The 15,985-nt window shown below is 37.0% G+C and overlaps 1 protein-coding gene across 5 annotated transcripts in view; it reads right to left on the reverse strand.

Moving 5' to 3' along the window:
* Ccdc169 (coiled-coil domain containing 169) overlaps positions 1-11,054 on the reverse strand; it is a 59,350-nt gene extending 48,296 nt beyond the window's left edge. For 2 of the 5 annotated variants that reach the window (XM_013141211.3, XM_013141210.3), the window contains exons 1-4: positions 10,825-11,054; positions 8,247-8,326; positions 747-857; positions 626-666 (exon numbers count right to left, since the gene is read on the reverse strand). In XM_013141211.3, coding sequence (XP_012996665.1) covers positions 626-666; positions 747-857; positions 8,247-8,326; positions 10,825-10,907 — 315 coding nt within the window. In that variant the 5' untranslated portion in view covers positions 10,908-11,054. The other 3 variants (XM_063232627.1, XM_013141212.3, XM_013141214.2) reach the window with 3 other exon arrangements.
* Between the last annotated feature and the right edge of the window lie 4,931 nt (positions 11,055-15,985).

The raw sequence follows: 15,985 nt of genomic DNA on the forward strand, positions 1-15,985 counted from the left end.
CCAATGAAAGGGCTTTGTACAATATAAGGCATATAAATGTAAGTAATTTATCAGAGATAAAAATGTACTGTCAAAGAAAAGAAAGATGTCACTAGGGGCAATCAAAAGGGAAAATACATGGGTCACCCTATGAGAGTTCTTGTCCATTGTGGGGTAATTTTATGAGTTTTCTATTTGCTTTTATACATTTTAATGTATTTGTATATGAATGCATACATATATACACATGTATGTGTATATGTACACGTGTATACATGAAAATACTATACAGAGTGTAAAGGGGCACATTTTAAATATGTAGTATAAAGATACATACTTTGTGTTATATAGGTTTCTTCAGATTGCACAGAATAGACTCTCATATTTCCAGGCAGCCTGACCACTCAGATTCCTTTTCTTCCCTCTTGTGTATTTGTACCTATACCAGAATCTGTGCCCCATTTTATAAGGGGAAGACTGACCTGATGTCTTGTTATTGTATTCTTCATATGCAAAGAACAGTATCCCTGAAAATATTTTATTTGGATCTTGCCTCAATCATTAAACTTTTGTTTGACATCTATCTGGGGAGAAATGTACATAATTGTCTTGAGTTATTCTTTTTGCTTAACTATCGGTTACTTACCACTGGCATTCGCTCATAAACACGAATAGAAGATAGTCTGTCTATAATAAAGCAAACATAAATAAATGATACTGTATCAGTTTTAACTCAAGCTATCACACACATATGATTGCTTTTGTACCTGAAGGATTTCCACGGACTCTTTTCATTTTCTCTTCCAAGGATACAATTTGTTTTTGTAGCTGATCATTCAATTCAAGTTGTGCCTCATAGCGAGTTTTCCATTCACCACCTGAATAAAAAAGGGGAAAAAAATCAAGACTACCTTTTCATCTCTCACTTACTAATTAAAATAACATGAACCAGCTTCATCTTGACTTTCTTAGCAATACAAATGAACTGGGAAACAATGGGTAAGTCTATAAGTATTTCTATTAGATAAGATTTTCCAGACAGTCAGAACTAGATCCACCTTCAGGCTGCCAGAAAGCCAAACTTCTACATGACTATTATGGTTCCTATTCTAATTCTAATTTATTCTTTACCTCATATTAACCTTTATTTCCTATTTCCTTATATTAGAAACATGCTTTTTCCCTTGTAACTTGAAATAAACACAATACAACACCCTGAATCGTACTAACCTCCCATCCAATATCATGTTCATTGTTTTCTCTTTGAAAACCATTTGTGAGGTTAAACATAACTACCTCTTACATGTTTGCAACATGGAAAGCACACACAATGCTTCATATATCAACTAGTTTCTCATTTTAAAAATTTACTCATTTTATAAGTGAAGAAATCAATTTTCACTGATGTTAATAAACATTCTTAAAACAGTATCTTTAAGGGATGGAGATTTAACTCTGCAGTGTAAGTGCCTGCCTGGCAAATGTGCATTTATGAGTTCAATCCCTGGTACAAAATAAGTAAATAAATAAAAAGGTAAGATAGTATCTTTAGATAATAGTAAATAAGGGAATTGGGTTTAAACCCAATTTTTTTCTGACTCAAAAATGTACCCTTCCAACCACTAAGCTACAGCAACACTATGTATGCTCAGCTTCCTTTTCAGACATTTTCTCTTGGGTCGGGGATTTCCTCAGTGGCATAAGCACTTGCCTGGCAAGCACAAGGTCATGAGTACAATCCTCAGTACCAAAAACAAAATACTTTCAGACATTTTCTCTTATCCTTAGGCACTAAAACTATTTGGCTATTACGGCAAAAGTGTTTGTCTTATTATTGGGGGAGGGTAAAATACAGCATAGAATGAAAAGGTCTTTGTCCAGCTTTAAATTCCACACCTGTAATCCTAGCACTCAGGGAGGCTGAGGCAGGAGAAGTGTTGTGAGTTTAAGGCCAACTTGGTCTACACAGTGAGTTTGAGGCCAGCCTGGGCTACATAATGAAACTGTCTTGAAAGACAGACAGACAAAAAGAAAGAAAAGCAATCCAGCAAGCCCAAAGCCTTCAAAGTCAAGATCTGAAGAGGAAGGGTGGAAAGGGAAAGAGGAAGAGAGGGAAGGTGACAGATTACATATATATATAAATATATATGTATATATACTAATGTATAATATACTGATATATACTAATACTCTTCACATCTGAGATAACTTCTGGTTGGTAATAGCTGATGGAAGAGTCTAAGGAAAAACAAAGTTGTAGCACTCACCACTGCCTGACACTAGTCTCCCTCATACCTTCACTTTGCAAATTTGTCTCACCAAAGAAAGGCCTGAACACCCTTTCAAACTGAAACTAAAAGTTACTCATCTAAAATTTTAGCAAACAGAAGAATGGAAAAGCTGTGAAAATCTGAACTTTTTTTTAGTAGCCACCCTTAAACCCAAACAGGTGGAATGGCTTTTGCACTAGCTAGCTCAAGTCTCTTTTTCTCATCATCTCCCATCTCTCTTACTAAGAATGGAGGCTTCAGAGCAAGTTAAAATGATTACAATAATAAACAAAAACAAAACCCAGTCAGTTGGAGATCGTAGCATACCCATAATCCCACACCATTCAGGAGGCTGAGACATGAAGAGTTAAAGTTCCCTGGGCTACAGAGACACATCCTGTCTCTGAACAAAACACAGAGCATCCCAAGCTGCTCCCGGCAAGTCAAAAATAATTTTAATGTATGAAGAAACAAAGCAATTTATTTTTGACACATCTGAGTATAGTTTATGAAATTTGTTCCCATTTGACCTTAAATATTATTGGCCTAAAGACCATTAATTTTAGAGAGGTTTATTACTATAGTATGCTGTATTAATATTAATAAGCTCAAGGGATTTATTGGGCAGAGTGAGAAAGTAAGAGAAGATGGGAAGGGACTCAGCTTGCAGAGATAATAAAGGCATAACTCTAATGGAAGCCAGCCTGACCCATTAACAGAGAAATGGGGACAGTTCTTAAGAGGCTGGGATTGGCTAGGGCTTGGCTGATAATTATCTCAGTTCTGGGTTTGCAAGATGGCTCCTGGAGACATCTATTGCTTAATCCAGTCTCCATGAGATGACTGTTTTCGCCTAAGGAAGGTACTGCCAGAGTGACCTTGAGTTTACAGCAAAGACTGGAGACTTGTGGGTGGCTCACTGGACGTTGAGTGTCCCTGTAAATCTATTATCTTGGTGTCTTTAGTCTTGAAAGAAGATGAGAGGTTACATAATGTTTTTTTGGCATCAGGAATCAAACTCATGCTTGCTAGGCAGTTGCTTATGCCACTGAGTTAAATATCACTTGAGGTTATATAAATTTACGGTTAATTTAGTGCCAACTTTCAGATAGACATTCCCTAAATAATTATGTTGCCTGTAAAGCACAATGTTTTAAGATTAAAAAAAAAAATTCTCGTATGACATGAAGATTCAACCTTTGTTCTGCTTTTAGTTACTGAATGGGCATCTATAGTTCAAGTGTGTCACTGTTTTCTATTTTTTGGGTTTTCTTGGCCAAAACAGCTGTTAAGTCCCTGACTGCCCCAGTAGAAAACATGAATTGTGATTTTAATGAATAATAAGTCTATTGAGTTAGTTAGCTCTCTGTACCTATGGTGTCAAACTGAATATGTATATAGGTATATATATATATATATATGTGTGTGTGTGTGTGTGTGTGTGTGTGTGTAGATATATATATAAAACCACAAATGCAATTATATATATATATATATATATATATATATATATACCCACAAATGCAATTCTTCCACTCTATAAATATGGGACTAGATGGTATGGGATAAACAATGATAAAAGCACATGGAGTACTCATTTAACCAGAAAAAAAATTTGTTTTTGTTTTAAGACAGACTCTTATTATACAGTTCAGGATAGCTATGAGTTCACTATGTAACATAGGCTGGCCTTGAACTTGGCTGATCCGTCTGCCTCCCAAGAACTGGGATTACACGAATGTGGCACCACCAGGAAAAATAATTTAAAGCAGGATGGTATATCTAAAGATGAGAAAACAGTAGGCTTCTGTTGTTGTCAGGTTCCCCAAGACTCTCAAAGGGCCTGGGCACTTATAACAAGCTGTTACTTAAAGTACAGGTTCACCGATAAACATTTAACAGAAAAATGTGTGACTTTTGGAGGAAAAAAAAAAAAAAACCTGAGCAACATCCCCATAAAATTATTGCTTCTCCTTAAAAAAAAATACCACAGCAACTCTGAAAATACACAAATACATACAATAAAATGGGCATTGCACATCTTAAAAGAAAAATTAAATTTATTTTTTATCTTAAAGAACGATCGTAGCTAGGAATAATACATTAAAAAGCAAAAGAAAATTTAAAAATTACAAAGGTTTAGTTTCATGGTCAGTTTTATGAACTGATCTTTAAAAAAAGGTTTTTCAGGTAGGAAAAACAGATGAAGCCCTGTCTTTCAGATAGTTTTTTTTTTTAAACCAAAGAGAGATAGCAATGTTAACAAAAACAACAAAAAAGAGACCACTAAACAATTCTAAGTAATACATTTTTGAAGTGTTTTACAAATACAATTGAAATTTTAACACCATGTCATGGTCTATTTTGTGCTTGAACAAAATACCTAAGAACGGGTTGCTTTCAAGGCATAATACTTTGTTTCTCAGTTCTGGAGGCAAAAAAGTCTAAGATTAAAGAATGGGCACTTAATCTATAAGGGTTTTCTTGTGCCTTGTCCTTAAACAGTAGAGAAGCAAGCTAACAAAATGTGCTATGTGAAGCCTCTTTTATAAGGGCTTCATTCAACTAAAATTAAATGAACCGTGATGACAAAATCAACTCTTAAAAATCCTAGTTCTTAATATTATCATATCAACAAAACCTACATTTTAAAGAATCATAAGCAAATCGCAACACCCTAAGTAGACTTTAATAATTCAGTGATGTCTGTGTTGTTCACTATATTTATAATTACTACAATGAAGAAGTTGTCTTAATTAGAAAAGGCTATTTAAAATAAGAAAATATTTTAACACAGAAAGGAAAAACCCTAATGTGATACTCTACTAAGTACTAAGTATACAAAAATAAAATAGTTCTGTCAATCAGTAGTAGGACTACTCAGGAGAAAAAGACATTTAACCAGAACATCTGAGAAAATGTTGAGGTAAATGGATGCTTGAAATACACAAGACATCTATCCTGAAAGGTAATTAAAGGTGATGAGATCATGACTGAAGGTCAAGAAATGCTTCTTGGTAGAATGTGATCTTTAATTCAAAACACAGAAGATGAAAAATGGATACTAAAGAAGCAAAAACTGCAAGAAAGAAAAACTGATATGTCAAAAAGGAGACATATGAGGGTAGAGTTGCCTCTTCTGCAATTTTCAGATGATTTCATGATGGAAAAAATCCCCAAAGAAGTATCAGTAGGTTTGAGTCATGTCTCCACCACTTACTAGCCTATTTATATAACTTGGAGCAACTTCCTCTTTTTCACACTTCAATTTCAATTTCACAATTATAAAGTAAGAGCTAAAGTTCTCTTACAAGATACTGGGAGGAGTAATTAGTGAAAACTGCTGAGGACACTGTAGAGCAAAAACAAAATGCTGTAAAAGTTGTTGTGTTTATCATTTTCATTATCATCATTGTAAGAAATTTCCCTAAAAAATATTTCCCAAAGAGGCAGCAATATACTCCTAAAGCAATGTATAGGCTATCTATATTTAGAAAACTAATTATATCACTTCAATTCAGATTTCTTTGGCTAAAATAAAATTTGACTGTTTTTCCATACTCATGTATTTTGTCTTTATGTTGTTTTAAGAAAAGACACCACTGTAGGCCTAATTTGTTCTGTCTCTGTTTCTGTCAGTCTGTCAGTTTCTGCTGTGAGGACACAGTGAAAAGACAGCTGTCTGTAAAACAGAAAGGAGCCGTCATCATCAAATGACCTTAATCTTGGACTTTTCAGCTGTCAGAACTATGAAAAATAAATTTTTGTTTGTTTAAGCACTCAATCAGTAGTATTTTGTTATGACACTCAAAGTAAACTAATACACTGACCATCTGGTACTTTCTCATTTCAATATACAGTTCAGGATTTGTAAATTTTTTATTTTAAAGAGAATAAACAAAACAAAACAGAACAAAGCAGATCAGAGTAAAACAATGCAAAAATAACAGAGAAAGACAGCAGGAAATCAACAGTTCAGATTTTGTTCATCATAACCCATTTTTCACAAATCGTAAATGAAAAAAATTGTTTTTCTTTGATTCATAAGTAAGTGAAAGACAGAAGATAATTTTAAAATTAATTTAACAGAGCTGGGGATTTAGCTTAGCACCACAGCACCTGCCTGGCAAGTGTGAGGTCTTGAGTTCAATCCACAGTATCAAAATACATAAACAAATAAATTAAATTAAATCAAAAATAACTTGGTCCTGAATGTTAAGCATTGTAACATAATTTCAATAAACCAGACTGGTTAATTCCACCTATTTTGGAATTGTGTCCATAGAACTGTGTTCCACTTTGCCAAGTCTAATGAGAACTCCCGGTTCTCATCGTATTGAGGATAAATGTGTTGCAATTCTTTACCATGTTCATTAGTATTCATTCACCACAATATTCCCCTCCTAACATCATACCTGCTTAGCAAATTCATATATTGAAGTCCCAACCTACCAGTACCTCAGAAGATGACTGAATTTAGGAAAAGAGGTTTTAAAAAGGTAACTAAAGTAAAATTAAGTCATATATGTGATAACAGGACAACTGTCTTTCCAAGAAGAGAATAGAAACAAATACAAAGAGAAGGCCATATGCACACACAGGGAGAAGGTAGCTACCTACCAGTCAAGCAAAGAGGCGTCTGAAGAAACCAATCCTCCCAACACCGTGTTTTCAGACTTCCAAACTCCAGAATTGTACAAAAATAAATTTTGTGGTTTAACCCATCCTATTTGTAGTACTATGTTATGAGAATCTGAGAAGACTAACACATATCTTTTCTGTTCCATTTATTTTAATGACAATAGTTTTATTGTATCTTATAGGAATTTCTTTCAATTGCTTATTAGTTATACCTAGTTATGCACCACATTAATGTTACAATAAATTATTTGAGTTTAAGGAGAGAAAGTCCTGGGCATTTTAATAAGACTTAATAACAGTAATGAGCATATTCATAATATTCAATCCCTTTACCTACAAAAAGTGTGTTCTCTTTTACTATGCAGTAATAGTAATGACATGGTAAAGAATTGCAACACAGTCCTCAGTAAGATTAAGATAAGGACTGAGTGTTGACATTACCCTTGGCAAAATGGAAAACAATTCTATGGGCTGTGTAATTTTTTTCACTAGTGTTCAGATTGGTAGAATTTTATCTTTTCTATTCATATTTTAGGTACTTTCTCCCCCAAATCAGAAAACCTCTTAAAAATGAGGAAAATAAAATCTTCCACTTAAAAGTGTTGACATATGGGACCTCAATCAATATTTGTGCAATAAATTAATATCCTGCATAATCTTGAGTTTTAAGAACATATAGGTATATATGGTATATGCCTGTGCAACACCCACCCCACTCCTACACAGGCCATATTTGTTCAAAATAAACAAACAAAACAAAAAGTCAAACCTTGGATGAGATTTTTTTCTGAAACAGAGATTTCACTATGTTGCTTAGATTGCCCTCAGATTCATGAGTATCCCATCTCAGCCTTCAGAACTGTGGGGATTCAGGAATGTGCCATCATATCCAACTCATTTCTCCTAGGCATGGGACTTTAACATTACACTCCGGCCAGGGATTGTGGCATATGTCTGAAATCCCAGCACACTGGGAGGCTGAGGTGGAAGGATCACAAATTTGAGCCCAGAATAAAGAAAAGCTTTACTCCAAATGTAGTAAAGATATAAAGACTGTGACCCACGTGGAGTAGAAAATTTGTAGTATTATTTACTAAGGAAATGATATGTTGATGTTGCATAACAAAGGTTTTGTGAATTCACATTTTGAACCTGTAAAGTCAAAAAATAGATAGTAATGGAGTTCATATTCTAAGTATCTGTTTTAAAATTCTTATAAATTATTATTTATGCCAAAAGTAACACTGGTATCTTGCTACTATTATACAATGTATGTAATTTAACATACAATAGTTATCTGGGTAAAATTAACAGTAGTTATACAGGAGTCACATGTATAAATATTTACTTATATACCTTCATTGTCAGTATTGAGTTTGGCTTCCAGTTCTGCTATCTTGCGTTTTATGTCAACCATTGAGAGCTGCACTACATCCCTGTTATTAAAAATATTTGTTAATTGCCATTTAATTAAAAACAAGATAAGACTAAAACAAAGTAACCCACTGCTACTTCAAAAACAATTTATTATGAAATATAACTTACTGAAGTCATGGTTGAGACTCAGCAATCAGTCAAATGAAGGCTTATCAGTCAAATCCAGAAGGAATTAAAGATACAGGAAAGCTCAAAGCCTTCAGGTAACCATTGGATGCCCTTTACTCTTAGATATGATTCTCAAAATGTCAGTTGTCTCAGGACCAATAAATTAAGAGTTGCAAATTATTACAAAAAAGGTGTAGCTAAAGCAAAAACCCAAAACAAAGAAAAAACAAATTTAAAATCACACACAAATGTGTTACAATAAAAAACTAAGGTAAATATTAACATTTAAAAAATGTATTGTAGTAAGACACGTTGCTGTTGATCTCCCTCAAAATACGTTACCTCACTTAAAACACACTTATTTCATCATTCTTGCCACTTAATGAAGTTCTAAAAGTCTTCTTTCTTGAATGTCTTGGGTTGCATTGCCATGGCTGCTTCATAAACTGAATTGATTCAAAATATTTACCTTTCATGGTCATTTTGACATTGGGGAAGAGCCAGAAGTTGCAAGGTGTAACATCTGGTGAATTATGTCCTTACACACTATGTTTTTATGAGCCTCACCTCTCACAAAGAAAAGTGGCAAAGATGATAGGATAAGTGTGTTCAGAGCTAGGGCGACTATCTTGAGGAGGGTCAATGGCAATGTGTCTTTTCCCATAATTTTTTTTAATTTAAACATTCACTGAATACTTTGATCACCCCTTGTACAGAGAAATTCTTTCAAAAAGCACTAGTAAATATAATACACCATGGTGACAAGAATCATTTATTCAATAAATAGCTTTGAATTTCTACTATATTCAAGATGTTGACAGCAAAATGAATGCATTAAAACAACAGTAATAGCAGCAGCTAATGTGCACTGAATGCTTATTACCAACACATGCCAACTCATTTACATTACATTTCATCCCATCTTGGTAATAAATACAGGGATTATTTGCATAACAATATTAAGAGTTGATGAAGTATGAGGGTTAAGATTGCATAATTACTGAGTGATAGTAGCTGAGATTTGAATTGATGCAAAATTCTTATCAAGTACTTTAGTACTTGTTAAAGTACTGGTTCTGATCCTTTACTGCCTCAGACAACACATAAAACCTGTTCACAGAATTAAGAATAAGGCAATTAGAAGTGTGGTTGGGCACAGAGCCTGTCTGGCAAGCACAAGGTACCAAGTTCAATTCCCGGTACCAAAAATAAATAAATACACAAACAGAAGTATGATGGTAGCCATCATAGAGGACAGAAGTCTTAATTCTCATGGTGAAACAGGGGAACAGGGAGAGGGACACTTCTCATACTCTATAGTGAGGCCATCCTCACTCTACAAAGACCAATTAGACAAGTGCTATTTTCAAGGCTTCATTTGAATCTTACGTTCTTCACAGGACCAAACAGAAGATGCTCTTTTCAATCCTTCTTCTGCATATGGGCACAAGGAATCAGAAGACACTGTTCCTGACTCTTCATTTACATACAGCAGGAAGCCAATCATAAAAGTTTATACAACTGTAAACACACACAGCACAACGAATCACAGGACATTGTCCCTGACCCTTCATTTACGTACAGCAAGAAGCCAATCATAAAACAGTTCACAGAACCCAGGAACTCTGGATACAAAAGACCCGTTTCCCTTATTCTAGCTGTAAGCCTTTTCATTCACCCACTCTCACTGTGCAGAACATATACCTCTTTTCCACCTGCAATGAAAGTACACTTTCACTGCCATTTCTGTGTGTTGTCCAGTTCTATGACATGATACTGGAAACCTCATAGGACCTCCCATTCTTTTAACAATCAGGCCTGAGGGTAGCATTAGGATTATCCTTTTAAAACCATACTCTGAACATCCAACATTTGACATGAAGTACTAGTATTCTTTTAAAAGCATATAGGAGGCTGGTAATATAGCTCACAGGTGGACTGCTTGTCTAGCATTTGAAAGGCCTTGGGTTGGATATTCAGAAAACCAAAACACAGAAGTTTGAAAAAAGCATTTAAAGATTCCTGATTTTTTACAAAATGTCACTTCTGAAGTTCTTCTATAGAGAAGAAAGAAATGCTTAACCAAATAAAATCCTTGGAAGATGAAACAGAAAAACCTGAAATTTAGTGGAGCATCAAAATTAAACAGGAATTTTAGCATCACAGTATAGGGACCTGATATACCCCGAATTGATCTTCGAGGCAGAAGTGGCCTAGTCACACTACCTAAGGTAAACGAATCTTTCACATAAAATAGTGTTTTGGGAGGTTGCTCAACGTGCCCTGTATTAGTCAAGTCTCAGATCAACCTCAGTGGCTTCCGCAACTGGGTGGCAGGCAGGGACGCCCCAGGGAGGCCAGGAGGGTGAGCCCCTCGCCGCCCACTCACTTCCTGTGGATTTCTTCCAGCAGCTGCACTTTGAGGCACTCCAAGCTCACGCCTTCGAAGCTGTCGCCTCTCCCCTCCCCCATGGAGACAGGTCAGAGAGTTCCTACGCTCTTCCCGTCTGCGCACTGTAGAGCACAAGACCATAAGGGACACCCGGAAGCCGGGAAGCAGAAAGCGCTGCCACGAGCCGCCCCCATGGCCGACTGCCTCACAGTCGCGGGTCCGCACTGCCCCACTACGCCACGTGGTGACGTCATAGGCCGCGCCGGCGTCGCCAAGCAACTGGAGGGCGGAGGGGCGGGGCAAAGGCCCGCAAGCTGGGGGTTAGTCGCGGGCCACCTTGTAAACAGCCCCATGGTTCAGCAGTCTCCTAACCGATGGCAGGGACTGGTTACGAAGGGCCCGATCTGGAGGCCAGAGGGACGTGCGCGGGTTACACATCTGTCCTGTATGAGGGAACTCAGAACATCCTGCTCCTTTACCTGTGTTTCCTTAACTCCTGTCCTTCATCAGGGAAATGCTTGACCCAAGAGTGGCTTGGCTTGGCTTGGCTTGAGTTGAGTCTTACTGATTATTTTTGGCACTCAATCCGAAGCAGCGCAGGAGAAATGAGACAAAATAGGAAGAGACTTTTAGTGAGGGCATGGGAGAGCTTTATAGGGGTGGCTCTCAACAAGTACAAAGATGTAGGGCTACTTTTACCAGTTTTGGCTGGAGGAGGAGTTTGGGAAATAAGCAGAATGACATATCAACTGCTGATTTGAAGGAGCATCGCCTGTGTTAAACAGGAAACACAAAGGTTTACTGGGGCTTGGGGGTTGAGGCTTGGGTGGTTGTGGAGGCTTGGGATTGGAGAAGGCCCAGAGCAAGCACAAAATGGGAGCTGGAGGTTTATCTCTGGAATGAGGAGAATATAGAAGTTACTCTTGGAGAGGTAAGGTGTTTCTGTGGGTCAGGTACCAAGTTGGGTGGATGTCATGTTACAAATGACTAAGCCCCAGGCTAGCAGAACCTATCATGTAGCTCAGCTTCTGGTTAGGTGTGTTGGAAGAGGAGCTGACCTTAAAAAGATACCGCCTGAACTTGGAAAGACGTTTAAGTTTCCCAGCAAGATAGTCTGTCTTGGAGTTTAGGCAAATCTCTGGACTGTGCTCTGCGACTAGAAATTTCATTGTATTTTAATCGTAAAGTTTGCATTCTACTCCTGCAATGTCTGTGCTTTAATCTTCCTTCACACCCTCAAATGTGCACTGGCTGCTATGTGTTTGAATATAGTTTGTGCTCTTCAAAATTAAGGTTGAAATTTAAAGCCTGTTGCGAGATAAAACTAGGAGACCTTTAAGAAGTGATAAGAGCTTTGCTTTCATGAGTGGAGTAATCCATTTGTCTGATGAATGGTTAGTGGCTTATCTCCAAAAGGAATCTGTGGTAAAAGCCAAAGTGACCAGGACACTCTTCTACTCTATCTCAGGCCATATGAGACCTTGCACTACTTTGTAATTTTTGCCAGCATAAAGGCCAATACCAGATGCAGCCCATTGTCTTGGAGCATAACCATGAGCCAAAGTAAACATCTTGATTGCATACCCGGTCTGTGGTATTGTATTAGTGGCTATAGAAAATGGTCTAAAACAGTATACTTCACCTTCTGACGCTAGTACATTTTCCTGAATCAACTTGAGAAGTGTGACCATGTTTTCTGGCAAAAATCTACACAAGTGGCCTATCTCTGGTAAGTCTTCTTTTTTTTTTGGTTCTAGTGCTGAGAATAGCCCTTAGTAGGGCTGTGTCATACTTCTATAAAAGGAAAATCTTTCAAATATTTAAAAGATAAAAAGAGCACTTGATTAATACTTGCTTTATTTCATTGCTGCTTACATGTTTTTGGAAAACCAATAATTTATGGGGAAATATTAGAAAGTGACAGTAAAAATTACAACCTTAGAGTGGCATACTTAATTTATACAAAATGTTGGGCATGGTGGAGCACATCTATCATCCCAGCACTTTGAAAACCAGAGGCAAGAAGATTGCAAGTTGGGGGCAAGGTGGACAACTCAGTTATTTAGCCAGATCCTGTATCAAAATTTGAAAACAGAATTGGGAATGTTCTCGGTGAGGAGGCCCTAGGTTTATTCTCCAATATTGAAAAAACCTGCAAAATCGAACAAAAATGAAGTGGGTTTTGATTTAAAAAAAAAAAAGATTTGACAAGTTCAGAAAAAAATCTGTATTGGGAAAGTTTTAAGCAGGGGAATGGTTTAAAATTGAGAAAAACACAAATGTAGCACATTAGACTGATAGTCTTCACTGTCCAAAACAGTCACCCAGAATTATAGACAATCTGAAGCATTTCAGCTTCAGTTCAGGATTCAGTTGAACTAAGAACAAAAGATTATTGTGTACAAAATGATGTATAAGATGTTAAATATATTTGCTGCTTCCAGAGAACCCACTGTTTAATAGAAAAGTGCAATAAGAAAGATTTAAAGTAAGTTTCCTCTTAAAAATCTCATTGTCTATCCTCTACATTGGTGGCATCTTCCCTTCTACCACAACTAGAGTTCTTACATTTTTTCTCCTTTATAGGAGTGGAGGTGAGAATGTGCTGATGATAGCTAGTTATATGTTGAATATTGTTTCAGATCTTCCTAATATGCACAACTGACACATAAATTTTAAATGTCCAAACCCAGAACTGATATTTTTGTTCACTGGTTCCCTTGTGTAACCCTCTGCCCCTTTAGGTCAGGGAGACCAATCATTTCCTTTCTGATGCTACTTTCAAAACACTACATTTCTGTCTGCATGTATAAAAACTACTACTGTGGTCCACGTGGCTGCATAATACCCTCTACTCTTCCTCCTTGCTATACTCAAGAGACTTCATAGTCACACCTTATCTCTATGACAACCAAAGGGCCTTTCCATTGTTTTGTCATACTCCTAGCTGACGGGACTGTCAAAGGCTGCTCCCGTCCCACAACTTTAACCTGCAAACCACAACTTTCATCAGTTGTATCTCCACTTCTTTTCCACAGCCATACTTTCAAGTTTGTCATCATTCAGAATGGCATTACCTCAAATACCTTAAATTCAAAAACTATCTACAAAGGCTCTTGTCTTTTCATCTCCCAATCAGTTATGGCTCACACAATAGTATTTTATTCACTAAAGTTATGCTGTGGAGGCTCATTAAATATATATATATACTTCAGGATCCTTTCTTATATATAATAGATCTTCTTTCATCAATAACACACTCAAGCAGTTTGATCTTGAGCTAGGTTCTAAATCTGTTTTAAAAATTTGAACAGGATATATGCAGGAATATATCCTTACTGGTATCTTGTTTCCAATGAATAATCTCAAGCAATGAGACCCATGATCACTCTTTGAATAAAATATGTCTTAGGGCATTATTTCAGGCTTTTTTTTAAAGAAAAAAAATCTGATTGGCCTGACTTTTCTTCTAGATGTTTTAAGTATATGTGAATACAGCAAGTCCCTGACTTACAAACATTCAAACTGACAGCTTTCACAGGTAATGAACTAAGTTGGTATTAGGAACATTTGTAGATGTGAACAAATTGCAGAAGCAGCACGTCTGTGGAACATTGTCACAGTCCTGTTGCATTGTGCTCAGTGTATAGTGCAACAGTACAATGGTTAGAGCTCAGGATGTCTGGAAGCAAGTGGAAAACCAGTGGTGTTGTGGAGGAGACTGCTAGGAAATACAGAACAATATACATTGTATATTTGTGTCGAAGATGTATGTCTTGGTTACTTTTCTCTCATTGTTAGGAGAAAATACCTGACACCCAAAAGGAGAAGGAAAAGTTTATTTAGTGCATTGTTTGTGGAGGTTTCAGTCCATAATCAGTTGGCTCCAAGGCAAGGTGGCATGGCACTGGAGCAACCCTTCAAGGCAGCAGTCAGCAAAAGGAGCTATAACAAAAGGTGGGGAGAAGAAGCCTCTGCTCCCTTATATTGTAAACAGGCTACCCCCACCCAGGGTGGGTATAGCACTCACACTACCTCTGTGCCCTCCTCTTGCACTGGCTGAGGATGTTACAAAGTAAAGGACCCTGGCCCCCTGCTGAGTCACTTAAATTTCTGACCTCAAATTGACATAGTGCGCAACATCCTAGAGTTAAGATGGCTTGAAGTATTTTTGTTGCTAAATACAAAATCAAAATCTGTGAGTAAATCTGTTATGGCTTGTAACACCCAAAGCTTTTCACGCTCATAGATGGGGCTTTTGGAGGTGGTTGGATCTAGGGTCTATGAATGTAAATTAATGGTGTGATAGTGGGACTAAAGGTGTGTAGCTTAGTCTAGTAATTAGTTTAGCATGATTCTTCATGTGGATAATGGAAGCCCCACCCTGAGTGTGAGTGGCACCAGTCATTAGACTTACAGCCTGGATGGAATATAAAGAGAAGGAAGGCAGGCTTGCTGCTTTCTGGATCTTGTCTGCTCTGCCATGAGCTATATTCTCTTATATCCCCCTCTGCCATGAGCCAGCATTCCTTGGAACCAGCTGACAATAGACTGAAACCTCTAAAAACTGAGCTGAAATAAACCTTTTCTCCTTTAATTGTGCATTTTGCGTATTGTTTCAGCAATGAGAACAGTGAGACAGGTCTGTTTGAAAACATCTAGTATTTAGTGGGAAAAGAACAGAGAATAAGTATCTCTTTCACCAGAGCATTTTCATCACACTTACAATGAAAAGTAGTGTTGTGGGAAAATTCCCAAGTCAAACTGAAAGAAAGACTCCTTGCACCAAGGAGATTAGGCAATGGTTAATCTTTACACCAACAGACTGTTGCATGATCATTCCCAAAGGCAATAGCCTTGAGTTTACAAAGCATTTAGTTTATTTAGCATTTAGAAGTGGGAAGCACAAAGCAGGTGACAAAATGTTACATAATTTGTTATGTGCATCGAGTCATATATTGACAAGCTAGTTTTGAACAGATTTGTGGAAATAAAGGAATTGTTCATCATAATCTAGAAATATTCTGGAAATAAGGGGAGAGGGCCCTTACAGGTAAAGGTGTCCTTGAATAGTCCAGGATGCCTTAAGGTATGGACCCTTAATCATTCAGTGATTTTTATGAAGCTGGGCTATAGTCAAGGTCAACTGAATTCAGCA

Source organism: Cavia porcellus, unplaced genomic scaffold, assembly GCF_034190915.1.
Source record: "Cavia porcellus strain 051 isolate PalLab524CR breed Dunkin Hartley unplaced genomic scaffold, mCavPor4.1 scaffold_21, whole genome shotgun sequence".
Classification (NCBI taxonomy): domain Eukaryota; kingdom Metazoa; phylum Chordata; class Mammalia; order Rodentia; family Caviidae; genus Cavia; species Cavia porcellus.